We start from the raw sequence: 16,632 nt of genomic DNA, 5'->3' as shown, positions 1-16,632 counted from the left end.
CCAGCTTCTGCTCCTAAACATGAAAAAAAGTAAAGTAATGGTCTCTCTACCACCAGTTAACAAAGAATCTCCCACTTACAGTTCAGACACTAGAGCATTTTCTCCCTCCTACAAACAGCTTTCAGCTGCCTGTTTACGAAACGTTTAAAAAACGTTGACACCGCCAACATTGTTACTCCTGTATGTCTTCTATGACAAAGTCATGGAAAATATGACCTGCTGGTGCTGGAGGCATAATGCTGACATTTTATTTACAAAATAGTGCCTAATATACCAGTACATTATATTACTGGGATTGTTGATATCCGCTAGTTAGCTTCAAAGCTACTATGATCCGATACTGATAGCAATCTGATAATATCGTGGATCCCTATTTCATAATACACCATGAAGCATTTTGTGATGTTTTAATCTGTGAAAAGATCCCATTTATTTAAAATGTGCACTAAATATAACATCTCTAATTAGATCCTTGTGTGTTATTAAAAATAAAATCTAGCACTGATGCTTGATAAAATGCATTGAAATAATTGCGTAATTTATACATGAGAATGCTCTGAAGAATTTTTTTGCACCTCAACAGTTAGGAGTTGAGGACTTGAGATGCAATTAGTATTATAAACAAACATTTTACATTAATGTTGATGATGAAATTAATCAACTTTGAAGAATGTCCAAGTGTAAAAAAAGTACCGTATTTTGCACACTGTAACGCGCACCTAAAAGTGCTAAATTTTCTCCAAAACTGACAGTGTGCCTGCACCCTATGTTTGGAACAAGGTTATGCTTCAACAGGTCTCGCAACTACAGGGAGCTGCCGCCGACTCCATTTTCTCCTGCAGATGAAGTAGCGCAGGGTGCATACTGGTATATATGTCTGCAAAAATCTGAAATTTTCATTTACATTCATGTGTGTTAGGACTCCATAATGGCTCCTTTCAAGAGACACACATAGGACGCAGAGTTTAAACTCAATGCTATCAGTAACGCAGAAAAACATTGGAATAGAGCAGCAGCTCCAGAATTAAACGTTAATGAGGCAATCATGCTGAATTGTTGACTAGTAAACTAGCCCCATCCGCCAGCTTCCAAAATATTTTCTAGTCTAATTTCTGGATGCAAAGCGGGCGGGGTTTTGAGGCCACGACGACAAAGCTGCATGATGCTGGAAACAGCACAACAAGGAAGCAAAACTACTGAACAGTTCTCGTTTGACTCAGCTTTAGAATCAGTTCTGGAAGAATTAGACTTGGGGTTTTCGTTGAAACGTGAGCAGGAAGAGGCTCTACGCTCATTCATTTTTAAGAAGGACATATTCACCGTTTTACCAACAGGCTGTTTGTTTACACTCCCCCATCAGCTTTCTGTTGCACTTACTACGTCACAGTCAGTTGTGCTCATTGGTCAGAGCGTTGGCCAATAGGCCCAGACATGGTTTGAAAGCCAACGGGTTGTTCTCATCAACAATCTTCAAATGTCTCATTCAGACTTAATTACACATTTAATCTCACATTTAGTCTGGTTTATCAGGCTATCAAAATTGGAGGAAGCAAGTAGATGACCTGCACCAAGTAAAAAAGACAAAACAGAATTTACTTAGTAACAAAGCAATGAATACAGTTAGGGCCGGATTTATCAAGATCCAATTTTGCGTGCAGTAATTTGCGCTCGCAAACTGGAATTTTGCGCGAGGGGCTGAACCATGGTTTGCGGTTGATTTAACAAGAGTGATTGCGTAACTGGTGGCAGGTGCAAAACTGTTGGAGACGCCCTATTTAAATGATGGTTTTGCGCGTTTTGTGGTTTGCGGCAAAGTAGTTTGTAGTTTGTGCAAACTAGTGCATTAAGAAATTTAAATCTTACAGTGACACCCCCACCCCCTCCAAAACCTTTATTCCCTAAGGTGGTATGTGGCTGAATTTCTACTTCACTGCAGTAAAAAGAAAAAAAAAAAAAGTGGGAAGTCGGGGTTCTCCGTCAGGGCGACATGGCATTTAGAACGTCGGACAGCACTTCTGAAAAATGAGATTGGGAGATCCCAGATGCAAAAAAGTGCAATGTTGCAAGGAGTTTAGTGATATCTGGTATTGCGTGGGTCCTCCTTGCGGCTGGCTCCAAATCCATTCGGAGTTCCCCCAACAGCTCCAAAATGGCAATGCTGGATAAACGATATGTTTTGATGATCGTTTCCTCGTTCATTCCAAAAATATTCACACGGAGTGAAAAACTGCGTTCTCTGCGTCTCCTTGCTTCATTTCGATGTCTCCTTTTTGCGACAATAACCGCTGCCATGTGTGCACAATTACGCATACAGACCATTTGCACCTTCTTTTGAAACGTGTTAAATATAGAGTCAGATACCGTTAGCAAAATTGCTTTCAGGTTTGATAAATCACTTTGCGAGTGCTAAATTAATATATTTACATGTTCTCCTCCCACACGACGCACTTTTGCGTGTAAACGCCCCATATTGCATATTCATTGCAGAAAAAGTACTAAATAGATAAGAGGCGCTATTTAGCACGTTTTAAAGACCAAATCCTTTTAGCACGCTGTTGATAGATCAGTTTGTACATTTTTTAGCGTGCGCAGTGAAATAGCTCACGTTTTAATACACGCAAACCTTTGATAGATCCGGCCCTTAGAGGACAAACTTGAACAGTGGGTTATTGAAGAGAGAGCAGCAAGTAGAAGAGTCTCAACAGTCACTATTCGAATAAAGGCAACAGCGGAACACGTGAACTCATCATCAATGACTTTCCTTCTCGATGCTTTCAGTTTATGAAAGGACGTAACCTCTCCATCCGCACACAAACTACTGTTTCGCAGCAACTGCCAAAAGACTACCAAGAAAAGGTGGCCTCTTTCTGCAATAAAAATAAGATCAGAGAAAAAAAGATCCAGCCAGAGCACATCATCAACATGAATGAGGTTCCACTCACCATCGATGCTCCTGTGAACCGCAATGAGGATAAAACGGGAGCAAACGTACGGTGAATGCTTATATATATGAAAAGAAAATTTTAATAAACAATTCATTGAATGTGTGCCTTATATTCCGGTGCCTCTTATAGTGTAGAAAATATGGTAATTAGAGTTACTGATCCAAACTGTTTATTTCAGCACAGCTTCAGAAAAGGGCTTCATGTTCAATTTTGGATTTATTTTTGCTTACTGCGATGCAGCTTAACAGAATCCTATTTATTCTCCCTCTTCTTTTACATTCATTAACACTTACAGGTATAGTGGAGAATTTTTGAGAAGATATGCCCTCTTCAGTGTCCATGCACAACCCTGTGCCTGATCCCATGAGGGCATGCACAAACCCTTTTTTCCTTGTAAATGCTCTGTTTAAAAGTTGCTGTTCGCATAGCTCATACAAGCTTACTGTGTCCAAATTTCTGCCCTTACCCCTTAATCCCTCAATCAGCATATAGAGCGGGGGCTAATATCGAACTCAATTAACTGTTCAGACAGATAATCACTACTTTTTGCAGTGAGAAAGGTGACCTTTAATGACTGGCTGAAATCAAAGCTCACCACAGATTTATGCCTGAAAGTGCACATGCAGAGATAAAAGATAGCTAACTGGGGATGACCACGTAGGACGGTCTTACGTAAACATATCACGAATCAAGTACTTGGTTAAATGGCTCCCTATGTAGTGAGGTAGCCATTTAACCAGTACATTTGATAACAGGTGTACTGGTTCAATGGCATCTTAACAGAGTTTGCAGAGTCTACTTTTAGTCCAAGTTTCTTCTGAGCTCTCTCAGCGCTAACCAGGTTTTTGTATTTGATTCTCCGGCAGCAAATCACAGATCCACTGGATAAGCCCAGCCCTTCTAGTCTGGAAGGGACTCACTCGTCACACTGAGGAGACAGATCTCCTCATCTGAACGCCAAGCACTTCAGGAACCAAGTGTCAGTCTGCTCAGCTGCTCCTCAGGACCACCATAGTCTGCCTGTCCGCCCTCCAACGATCTAAACCTTCTACAGATCAAGCCTCCACAAACGGGAACTCAGATACCATCCCTAACAACCGCAGTGAGTCCAAGTTTACCCTGTATTCAGACAATCGACCAGATTTCCCGCAGTCCTTGAACTCACCACTCTGATCTCCTCCTAGAGCTTCCGGTTCACCTGACCGCAGGAACCTCCCCAAGCTGAAGAACTGTTTTTCCCTAGTCTCTGTACAGTTATCCTTCAATAAACTGTCTCTGTGAGGGCAATGTGGGTCAAACACATTAGACCCATCATGACAGTGATCAAGCAGCCAGTTATGTGCAAATTTTGATAGTTACATGTATAAAATAAGATTTAAATACATAAATAAATGAAAAGCATGACTGCAAAGTAAACTTTTTTCAACATAAAGTTATAAAACCAATATTTCAGAAGGAAATCAATATTTTTCATGCATATACAGTACTTACTGAATGCTCACCTGAGCTCCAATAGCTCCAGTTACTCGCAGTGAGCAAATAAGAGCAGCAAAGCTCTCATAAGAATATCCCTTGGGTAAAAAGTAAAGAACAGTACAAGGACTCCTAAAAGTACATTTCTTTGTAAGTTACTCAAGTGTTAGGTTTAAACACCAAGCACCTTATTCAGCAACCTGCACGAAGAATGACACAGAGAATTGAGTATATTTTACTTGCAAGGAGAGGGGATCAGAAACTGCATTCAGTTACAACTTCAAACCCACTCTGAAGCAGTATCTGCTCTCCAAGCCCTTTATTGAAAAAACGCCCTGATTACAATGTGGTTTCAACCGCTAAAGGGGGAGGGAACAGAACCCAGTTGAAACCAGAATTTTCGTACAACATCATACAACATCATACAACATCATAGGATAAGGAGAACCCCTCTCCTTATCTAGTTGCACAGTTCTCCATTCTCCTCCACACCCTTAACGACATCTGTTAACAGCAGTCGCAGTCAGCATCCCTCCTGCACAGACTTAAAAAACATTAATGACACAGCAAACAAAACTAAATGTTTTAACACTCTTTGTAATATGAGTAAGATAGAGATAACAAAATGTGTAAGTATAATATGATTAAAGTAATATGATTAAAGTAGAATAACTTATGTACAATTAATTAACCCAACATTTCCCTCCTGTTTATTCACTTTAAGCTATTTATTTTATCATTCAATAGTTACTTCTTTTCAGATTTTCAACTAAGAAATCATTCTTTTTTTTTTTTTTGCTGTAAAGGGTACACTCAGAGGTACTTTAAACTGGTGGGTTATTGTCGTTGGGATTAGGATAAAAGTCAGGAAAGTGTAAAGAGAATTCATCCTCTTCGCTGTCTTCATCATCCGATGGGTGTTCCTCAGTGGACATAAGGGCATACATTTCTGTTTTCATGGGTTGTATTGCAGTGGTAATTAGTCTATTTAGCAGCGCTCTAATACATGGAATACAACAACATCCACATAAGGTCAGGATGGCGGCAAATATAGCTACAGACATCAAAATAGAAAGTACCAGTTGTTTGTATTTACCAAAAATGTCTCCAGATCCATCCCACATTTTTGTGTCAACTCCAGAATGGTCTTTCATTTTGCTGTTAAGAGAGCGAAGGCCTTCAAGGGCCTTTGTGAGGCTGCCATCTGCAGCGGTGTTGTTGGGAATAAAGGTGCAACACTGATCTCCAAAAATAGAGCACACACCACCTTTTTCAGCTAACAACATGTCAACAGCAATACGGTTCTGGAAAGCCATCAGAGAGGTAGCTGACAATTGTTCATGGATGGCGGAGAAGCCTTGTTCTGTTTTATTTCCCAGCCTCTGGACGTTATAGTGGATGTAATTGATCCTGTCTACATTTTTATTTATAGTATACCACCAGCATAAGAAAGATTCAAATCCTGCAGAAACTTGATTCACTAGTTTATACTCATCTGGAACACCTCTGGGTACTCCAATACTGTCAATATAAGTAGGGTCATCTGGACTCCACGCATTTTCAGATGCCCTCCTTCTTCTAGTATGCCATGTGTGAGGAAAAATTCTGTTTACAGTCGTTAACAATTCATCCATTGTGAGTGAAGTAATAGAAACAGGTAAAATCAAGGTGACTGCAGCACACAATCCAGTGGTGTTGCATGGAAGTCTGTCAAACAATCTGTCATCTCCACACCATCCAAAGATGGATACCAGTAAAATGCTTGCACATTGTGTTTCATTTAGTGTACCCAATTTTGGGCCCACTCCGGTCCTGTTTACACAGGTGAAATTTGCCACAGCCACTTTCTTCAAAAAGATTGGTTTTTTCTTCTCATCTGTGGTCAGGGGATAGATCTTATCCCAATAGGTGCAATTATCAGTTGGAACTGTATAATTCATTATATTTAGAAGACATTGAGGAGTTATGGCAGCAGGAACCACACGTAACAGCGGTCTGGCTCCCATACACACAAGACAATCATTAGACACTGTTTTAGCTGCTTGTTCTGCCATTAAAAGCCAGTTGTTTGTTTGCCCAGAGATTCCAGTGGTGACTTGAAACAATTCATCCGTTTTAAGCGGGTCATTAATATTTTGAATTTTTATCTGTTCACCTTGGGCAGAAGTAAGAATCCCTTGTATCTCATTTTCTTCTTGTGTAACATTTGCAGAGCACAGATACAATGTCCAACATAGATCGGTTTCACTAGACCGTGCACATATAAATGAGGAAGAACAGCCTTCCTTCTCAAGAGGTTCTGCTGTGGAGTTTATTGTCATAGTGAAAACTTTGGAGGCATGGTTAACAGTGAACCCTGATATTCTACTCATCCATTTCTTAGCTAAAGATGTCCATCCATATGATCCTTTTTTCCACCGTCCAGTGGTTCTGAAAACGTCTCCCCAACCATTATGAGTTCTTTGAACTACACGGGGATATAGGTAGAAATCATAACCTCGCCAATCTCCCGGGTCAATTTTAAATCTTTGCGAGAATGTTTGAAAAGGAATAGTCACCAAACTGATTACTCTAGTAGAGTTATAGCAGAGATAGACGTCCCTTTTACAAATAGCTGGATCATGAGGGCAACAAGAATCCTTGCCCTGAGTGAGAGCTAAAGACAAAACTAATATGAAAAGTTGCAACATTATCTAGGTTCAAACTTCAAAAAGTTTCCTATGGGTAATCTTTTACACAGTGGTCTACTTCCTCCTGATAAAACACAGTGGATTCTTTACTTTTATTCTTTTTACTTTTTATGACTTTCTCTGCATGCAGGGCGTGATTTATATAATTTTGAAGTGTTCCACCACTCATCTCTATGTGGTGACGATTTACCCATTTTTGAATTATACATTCTTCCACATCTTGCTTTGGAGAGGGAATTCCTTCTACTGTTTTTCTTTGTCTCTCCTCTCTCCCTCTCTTAACTCCACGCTCTCCCTCTTCTCTCTGTCCTGCTAATTTCATCCAGACCATGGTTTGCATGTAACCTTCTTTTGCCATCAAAGTGTCTTTATTTTTGTTTTTTGTTTTTATTTTTTGTTGCAATTCCTTTATGTTTGTGGTGCTCAATTTACCATTAAAACCGTAGTTTTTTATCCAGTAACACAACAGCTCTACCGCCGATGGGTCATCATTTTCAACTGCTTTCTAGTCTTTACACTGGAGTTCCTCCAATAACTTCTGTTTTTCTTTACTTTGCCCCTTTCCCATTTTGAACTAAATTTGGGCCCAGTGGGTTTTCAACACCTGTCGTGTTCTAAACACTGGGGCTTCAGACAAGATGGTGATCAACGACTTTTTGTGGTAAAACTCACTTCAACCTTTACAGGTGGAGTTTTCTTGTCTACAAACATCCACAAAAGCTCACCATTTAACCCTTGTCTTTTTGGTATGAAATACAGATATCTAGTGATATCTATATTTCCTTTCACACACACACACTCACACTGCGCAGTTAACTTTTACTTTATTTTAAACACAGAGGACGCCGCCATCCTACGCAGAATTTAACTAGTTTACAACTCGGGGAGCCTGCCCTTACAAACTAGGGGAGCCTGCCCTCCCGCGGACTTTAACTGTTTTAAAATTTCTGTTTTACCTGATAGAGTCTAGAATTGTCAGGGTTTTAGCACAACAGGGGGACCTCGTCACCCCACGCGGAATTTAACTATTAAAAATAGAGGACACCGCCGTCCTTCACGAGGTTTAAACTGTTTGCTGTTTTTTCTCTCACGGTTCTCACTCACTCCTTATTAAAGGAAAAAACTACTCACAATTCTCTGCGTCCTTGAAATGCTTCAACCGTCGGACCCCAGCCTGTAAGGGAGAGACCAGTCCCGTAAAGGGTCTATTTGCTGCGGCCGCAGGCTTATCTGGGTCTCGCTTACCTGCTGGGAATCGTCAGGTGTCTTGCAATCCGGCTCGAAGGACCAATTAATGTTAGGTTTAAACACCAAACACCTTATTCAGCAACCTGCACGAAGAATGACACAGAGAATTGAGTATATTTTACTTGCAAGGAGAGGGGATCAGAAACTGCATTCAGTTACAACTTCAAACCCACTCTGAAGCAGTATCTGCTCTCCAAGCCCTTTATTGAAAAAACGCCCTGATTACAATGTGGTTTCAACCGCTAAAGGGGGAGGGAACAGAACCCAGTTGAAACCAGAATTTTCGTACAACATCATACAACATCATACAACATCATAGGATAAGGAGAACCCCTCTCCTTATCTAGTTGCACAGTTCTCCATTCTCCTCCACACCCTTAACGACATCTGTTAACAGCAGTCGCAGTCAGCATCCCTCCTGCACAGACTTAAAAAACATTAATGACACAGCAAACAAAACTAAATGTTTTAACACTCTTTGTAATATGAGTAAGATAGAGATAACAAAATGTGTAAGTATAATATGATTAAAGTAATATGATTAAAGTAGAATAACTTATGTACAATTAATTAACCCAACATCAAGTCAATGTAATTAGTTACTAAGCAGCTGTGCATGTTTCTTATACTGACATGGAGATACAGTAGTTTATTTAAAGCTCTAAATCCCCAAATGATGGTGACACCATTTCTGCTGCCCACAGACTGGTTCTGCAGGTCAAACTGTTCATTCAGCCCATTGGCCTGACCAGACAAGCTGAGGGGAAAATTATCCCTGTCAGACAAAATGCTGATAGATGTTCCACATCTCTGTCTGCTGCTGGTTCCTGCATGTAAATCTGTTCTGTTGTTGATGGAAATGTAACGACTCCCTCTGGTGTTGTGCTACTTGTTAGCATTCATTAGCATGCAGCAGTTTAATCATCTTGTTTGTCTCTGAAAGGCCTCATGAATAAAGAAGATTTATCAAAGCTCCTTACAGACGCTCACTAACTGACAGGAGTTTTTACATTGTTGGGTTTCTTTTAGAGTTTGTGAGACACAAAGAAGCCGAATCTTTAAGAAAAACAGAAAAAGCACCAGTTGTTGGACCGGTGTGATCCCTGGTTGGTCTTATAAAGCATTTTGTGAAGTTTATGTCAACGAGCAGAAGGTTTAAGTCTCCCAAAGTCTGTTTTTCAGGTGAATTTATTTAAAATACTTAATGACAGACTGCACTGGTCTTTTGATTCATGAAGACCTCACATTTCCTAATATAAATCAGAGGAATTGATATTTTAATTGATGGCTTTGTTCATGATGCAGGTTAAAATGTCTGGACTCTTTGAATAATATTGATCTAGTTATTTTATATGTCTTTCTGTTATCTTAGTAAATTCTTTGTTTACATAATTCCTCTGCAAGTGCCTCAGTGCTCAGTGCTTGGATGAAATCTCTTCGCATTTCTGCTTTACTAGTTTGTCAGAGAGGCTGGTTGTGCTTCTGTGGTGCAGTGGTTAGCTTGCACGACTCATCTGCAGAGGCCTTAGTCCTTACGGATCCCAAACCCAGGTTCAAATCCAACCTGTGGTCTTTTGCTGTCCTCTTTCATATCCCCTTTCCTGTCAGCCTACTGTCAAAAAAACTAATCCTGTAAAAACTCAAATAAAAGATAGACCTAAGTATTGCTATAATGATGATACCTATATTAAAATATAAATCCTAATTAACCCAGTCAGGTCTTACATACTGTAAGTGTAATTGGAAAATGTCTTTTAAAAAGGCTTTTTATTTGACTCCTGAACCCTGTTTTTCTTAATTTACTTTGGGTCAGAAGTTCCAACAATGTTTGGCGGATGTGACTTCAAGTGTGTCCATATTTAATAGGTCGGACCTACAAACAATCAAAGGGTTAAATTCAAGGTGGATTTTGTGGATACTCAGAATAGATGGACATCCAACATAACTCTATTTTATCAGGTCATCCTAAAAGCTATCTGAAAGTACTATAACCTTTACAACTATAGAAGTCTAATATTTTGGACTCTGATGTTAAGGAAGTCTGTAATGTGGTTAATTTGATGTACTGTGGTAATCTTTCCTCTCTAGAGTAATAGTATCTCAATCCTTCACATCTTCAAACTTTCGTTTGAAGCATTTTGTGTAAATTGATTTAATAATTACTCAGTTTTCTATTTTTTTATTCTGATTTCCCTTCATCAAAGGAATTAAATAATCATATTTCTGCAAACAAACACAAGTTTCAGAAGTTTTTTTGTTCTTTTGTTTTGAACAGTTTATGCATCATAAATTTATAATTTTCAGTCTGACAGCACAGCGCTTAGATCCTTGTGACTGACAGAAAATCAAATCTACTGATGTTTGATTGATCGCTGAGATGAAAGAGACCCAAAAAGTTTGGTGCATATTTAAATGTATTTAAATCTGTTCCTTCTTTTCAATCTTTCTGCCCAGAAAACGCACAGATTGAGTTATTAATACATCAAAAAGCTCTAAAGTCTTTTTGGCATCTCAACAGTTTTTAATAGAATGGAGGACGCTAACATAAGATGCTGATTTTTGATAAACTGCTATTTTTTTTCTGTATGTTTTTTGCTTATTTAGTCAAACTTTAAATAAAAAGTTCCTAAAAATCTACAAGGAATTGAGTTTATGTTAAATCCAGATTTTCAGATAGACTTTAATGTTAAAATCGACCAAATTTGAAGGAGACCCAGGCGTGTAAAAGTGCTCAGAGTGATCCAAACAATCAATTCTCTGTAAATCAACTGCTTTTTTTCTTTTAAAAAATAGCACAAACAAAATTAAATTAAAAAACTATTTCAATAAAACATAAATTTTTCACTTATTTTGATCAATTCTGTCTTTATATATACCTATATATTATTGATGTATTTTATTTTAAATAGCTGTTTGTCTGAAATGCTCAAATTTAATGATTTAAACAAGTATATATATTGTCAATGTTCAAGTAATTAATCTTATTATATTTAGATGCAAAGATAGAATTGAAATAAAAACATGCTTAGAAAAATTAAAAATTTGAACATTTTCTATAGACAGATAAACAACAGAAGGATTTCAGTCTGAACATACTGGACCAAAGAGAAGTTTATCTTTTATTTCTGTAATTTAACTTCTCAGTTAAAATATCTGCTAATTAATTTCAGAAAAGCTTGGAAAGACTTTACTTTTGAATTGATGGTGTATCTTTTCACATTAGTGGTGCTTAATATGGCTGAGAACAATCAGAATTATAGTACTATGTTTTATTTTTAAAATTCATTAAAATGCAGAATTTTCTCCTCTCTTCAGGATTTCCTTTAAAGTGTTTTTACATTTTTTTTTCTGATTCATTGAGAATTTATTTATTTTAAACAAAAAAAACAACAGTAATAATTACTTTATGACACCTCTGAAGACATAGTGGGCTTTGACACAAGCTCAGTGAAACAAAAGTCTGTTTTTTCTTACAGGTTTTGAAGAAGTGGAGCATTTAGCAGGAAACTGCGGGATATTTCCCTTTTGCAATGTCTTGCCTCCATATTACCCATGGGCCAATTAGAAAGGAGACAGACTTTTACAAGCTCTCTGATTGGATGAGAGTAAAGGACAGACCTTTGGAAACAGGAGAAAGAGAACAAATATGGATTTTGGTGTTGAATTCTGTCATTCATCAAAAGCAGGGAAGGAAATCAGAAAATCAACTATTTGAAGTTCCTTTGGTTGTTCTTCTTCTAACTTTCCCCTGGAAGTTGGAATCGTCTGTTTCTGCATTTGGACCAGGGAGGACAGAGATCTTCTCTGGAGGAAGATCTCAGATTAAAAGTTTCTTTAACTATTGATAGGGAGCTGCATATTTCTGAATGCTTCTCCTTCTCTCTCCTCTCTCTGAATATTGGGACACACCTGAGATGAGAATCTGCAGTTGGCTCTGGGGAACCACCTTCAGCGTGATGCTCCTCATCCTTCCTGGAACAGCTCAGTACGAGGATGGGAGTTTGGTTCCAGGGCGAGGCTCCTGCCAGCCCATCTCCATCCCCTTCTGCACAGACATCGCCTACAACCAGACCATCATGCCCAACCTGCTGGGTCACTCCAACCAGGAAGAAGCCGGCCTGGAGGTCCACCAGTTTTACCCACTGGTCCAAACCCAGTGCTCTGCAGAGCTGCAGTTCTTCCTGTGCACCATGTATGCCCCGGTGTGTACAGTGCTGGAGCGGGCCATCCCGCCCTGCAGGTCTCTATGTGAGCAGGCTCGGCAGGGCTGTGAGGAGCTCATGAACAAGTTTGGCTTCCAGTGGCCCGACAGGCTGCGCTGCCAGAACTTCCCTCTCCATGGAGCTGGAGAGATCTGTGTGGGTCAGAACACGAGTGATGCTGAAGGCTCTGCCTCCGAGCTTATCCCGGCCACAGTCCCTCCCCTTATATGGAGCGACCGTCCATTCTCCTGCCCCGTGCAGCTTCAGGTGCCCCCCTACCTCGGGTACTACTTCCTTGGGGCCAAGAACTGTGGTGCCCCCTGTGAGCCGTCCAAACCAGGTGGACTAATGTACTTCAGTGAGCAGCAGGTAAAGTTCAGCCGGCTCTGGGTTGGAACCTGGTCCATTTTGTGCTGCCTCAGCACTCTCTTCACCACACTGACCTATTTACTGGACAGAGGGAGGTTCCTCTACCCAGAAAGACCCATCATCTTCCTGTCTGGCTGCTACTTCATGGTAGGAATGGCCTACAGCGCCGGCTTCCTGCTGGGGGACAAGGCGGTGTGTGTGGACAGGTTGAAGAAGGACGGCTACAGGATGGTGGTCCAAGGTACGGAGCAGGACGTCTGCACTCTGCTCTTCATTGTCGCCTATTTCTTCAGCATGTCCAGCTCCATGTGGTGGCTCATCCTGTCCTTCAGCTGGTTCCTATCTGCTGGGATGAAGTGGGGCCATGAGGCCATCGAAGCCAACTCTCATTACTTTCACCTGGCAGCCTGGGTGCTTCCAGCGCTGAAGACTATCAGCGTGCTGGCCATGGAGCAGGTGGAGGGCGATCTGCTCAGCGGTGTCTGCTCTGTGGGAATCTACAGTGTGGAAGGGCTGCGAGGCTTCATCCTGGCTCCGCTCTTCATCTACCTCCTCATCGGCGACTCCCTCCTGCTGACCGGCTTCCTGTCATTGTTTCGGGTCCGATCCATCATGAAACATAATGGTACCAACACCAATAAACTGGAGAAGCTTATGGTTCGGACCGGTGTCTTCAGTTTGCTCTACACGGTGTCTAATGCAGTCACCATCGCCTGTCTGGTATATGAGCAGGCATCTCGACCCCGATGGGACGCCACCTGGCGATTGCAGACCTGCCGTCATTTTTCTCTGCCCTGCCCAGCCAAAAATACACCTCCTGCATCGCCAAGCTTCACAATATTCTTAATCAAGTATCTGATGACCTTAATGGTGGGGATAACATCTGGTTTCTGGATCTGGTCAGATAAGACTATTCAGTCCTGGCTCCGGTTTTCAAAGAGAGCTCTGATCAACCAGGATAAGGTGGGAAGGAGGTGCAGCAACAGGAGACAACTCAATCTGCATCTTCACAAGCCAAACAAACTAACATACAGAAACTGAACAAGCTAAATTAGGACAGTACTGAGGTTTAGAGTTCTGTCTGGGTTTCTCACCAGAAATGCTTTGAGAGGAAACCTTCCAACTCTGATGATAATCATTTAAATCAGGTCAAAAACTTGTGAGCCGTTCGGCTGGCAGCTGACTGGGAAGGACCATTTTGAATGGCTGGTACTGTATCTATAAAAGACAGCGTAACTATGGGATGCAGGGGGTTGGTGGCAGTTAATGTTGAGCAATAGGGATGTACAGTGTGCAAAACTTGACCAATAAGCTGTAAGCTATTTTAAACACAATTATCTACACAATTATCAACTATGCTTTGTTCATGCTTACAAGAAGGAGTCCAAGACATTGAAAACGTTGCATTGGGCAGATTGGTCCACAGTTTTCATGATGTCATCGCAAACAGTTCCAATTGAGGAGTGATGAATTACAGAAAAACCAGCAACGACTCTTCATCCAGTGTTTGGTTATGATTTAATTCAGACTGCACAAACAGAGCAGGCTGTTTACAGACGGGTCAATTGTGAATGTGGAGCCGTCCTCTGGTCTCAGACTTCCTCTGAAGGAGCATTTTGGAGGAGTTGAGTGAATAGTGAGCTAACGTGGCACTTTATAGTCAAGTGAAATAGTGAAATAAAACATTCAATAGGAAATGTAATGTAATATGACACGAACCCAACAAACATCTAATAAACATTATCATGAAATATTTCTTCATTTCTGGAAACAGATTCGGAATCGTAGAACTGTGTCGTCATTAGAATTATGATAGAGTAGAATTAAATTATACTTTACCACCAAAATATTCTTATTAAACTTCATCCCGTTGGAGCAGCTTAAGGTTTGTCAATAAAATAAAAACAAAGATTCCTTTAAGGTACAGAGCAACTCATTTGTATCCACAAATTAATTATTGCAGAGTAATTTCAAATATAAGTTTTCTTTTATTTTTTAAGGGATTTCTTTGTACTATGTTTACCAAAACATTAATATTGATACAATGATTATGTGTTACACTATGTAAAAACAATGTAGGTGTAGAGTTTAAGGTCAAGTCACTTTTTTTTTCTGAAAAAGAAAGTAATTATTAGAGTAGCCTTAGCCTTAGCCTTAGTCCGTCTACAGTAGTGCAGTAGTTTTACTGCACCATAACTTTATATTTGCTTAAATAAAAATACCAGAAAGAGCTACTAGTTTACAGACAAAGTTTCAGGGGAATCTCACTGTGATAACATGCTTGTTTTAACCTTTCTTTTTCTTTGAACCTTTCAACATTTCTCCATCCTTAAGGTTTGCACAAACAAAAAGGCAAGTTTGAATCAATAGTGGAGTAATCATAAACAAGCTTAACTTTTCAGATGTTTTTTATACACACAAATCCTGTCTAGACTCGTATAGATGAAAATAAAATAAAATTAAAATAAAGTAAATACATGAATTTCTCCCTCCATCAAGGTGTTGCAGAACTGGTGCCTATCTTCAGAAGTCTAGGAGCAAACGGCAGGATGCACCCTGGACAGGACGGCAGTGTAAAAATGAGATGTAATTAGTAATAAAACAATTAATTACTATATATAAATAAATACTATTTTTTCTATCAAATAATTACACCAATTATTAATAATCATAATATTCCACTTTATTTTTTTAACTCTTGAATGTTAAATGTATTTATATCTTTGTGTTTTATTTTTCACTCTCATTTTTTCTGCCTGTCCTTTTTTCCATTTCTGTTTGCATTTCTACTAATGAGGAGGGGACGGCTTTAAGGCGACACTTTCTGCCTATCCATTGGTTAGAATGCACAGACTCTACATACTTTCACACCGTCTAAACTCCAAACAAACATGGCTACCTTCCATGAGGTTAACAATAAACTGAAGTATTATATAACTTTATTTGAAAACAGAGGACATGTGGACACTCTGACTAAACACGCGTTTCAGATTGCTGCATGCGTTAACACTTGACCTTTATCTCTGCTCATTCCCAACAGAAACTGCAGGCCCTGCATCAGGACACACTTTGCAAAAGGGTTGAATCAATTCTCCCCTCTAATTTCCATTCATCCTAAAGTTAAAATAAGGATGCTATTTATTAAAGGTGCACAACTGTCTTAAAACGTCACCTGTTTGTTCTGGCTGAATTCTGGGTCCTTATTCTCTGAACGTTAAAAAAAAGCCGCACCTCAGATCATGAATGCAAAGCTTTTAACTGTTTTAAGTCCACACTGCAAACCAAAGAGGAGCTGATCCGTGTTCATTGGTATTTTTTTTGCATTGTGCATCAGTACTAACACCTAAGTGGAAAAATAAAATGTCTACAGCTGCTAAAAGATGTCAAATCTACACCACTGGAACAGTTATGTCTCTTTTCTTTCATTTTTCATGTGCTTGAAGCCAATAAAAAGTATTAAATATTAAAAATCAGGTCAGTTTGTTCCCATGCTGACCTTTTGGTTTGAAAGTAAAATAAAAATAGTTTGCAGACATTACCTTTGGCCTCATTGGGAAGCTATGATGCTGAGTAATTAAGTTATAAAATATAGAAAAGCAATTATAGGCACAATCTATTGAACAACAGAGCAGATCTTTTTATTCTATTCTATGGTTCATCTTTTTAACACTTGGATTTACATATAATATATAGTGTGGGTGATTT

The 16,632-nt window shown here is 39.5% G+C and overlaps 1 protein-coding gene and 1 long non-coding RNA gene across 2 annotated transcripts; one reads left to right on the top strand and one right to left on the bottom strand.

Moving 5' to 3' along the window:
* Positions 1-8,243: 8,243 nt before the first annotated feature.
* LOC119776284 lies at positions 8,244-8,549 on the bottom strand. The gene is made up of 3 exons (XR_005279766.1): positions 8,530-8,549; positions 8,354-8,439; positions 8,244-8,282 (listed from the first exon to the last, which is right to left on the bottom strand). It is a non-coding gene; the product is annotated as an uncharacterized LOC119776284 (long non-coding RNA).
* Positions 8,550-12,046: 3,497 nt separating this feature from the next.
* Positions 12,047-14,055, top strand: LOC119776293 (frizzled-7-A-like). The gene has a single exon (XM_038274611.1). It carries the CDS (start codon positions 12,223-12,225, stop codon positions 13,966-13,968), a length of 1,746 nt encoding a protein of 581 aa, XP_038130539.1. The 5' UTR covers positions 12,047-12,222; the 3' UTR covers positions 13,969-14,055.
* Positions 14,056-16,632: the final 2,577 nt, after the last annotated feature.

Source organism: Cyprinodon tularosa, unplaced genomic scaffold, assembly GCF_016077235.1.
Source record: "Cyprinodon tularosa strain WSP-4 unplaced genomic scaffold, ASM1607723v1 ctg921, whole genome shotgun sequence".
NCBI lineage: Eukaryota > Metazoa > Chordata > Actinopteri > Cyprinodontiformes > Cyprinodontidae > Cyprinodon > Cyprinodon tularosa.
The sequence above is the reverse complement of the archived record's forward strand: the minus strand, read 5'-3'. Positions and strand labels throughout refer to the sequence as shown.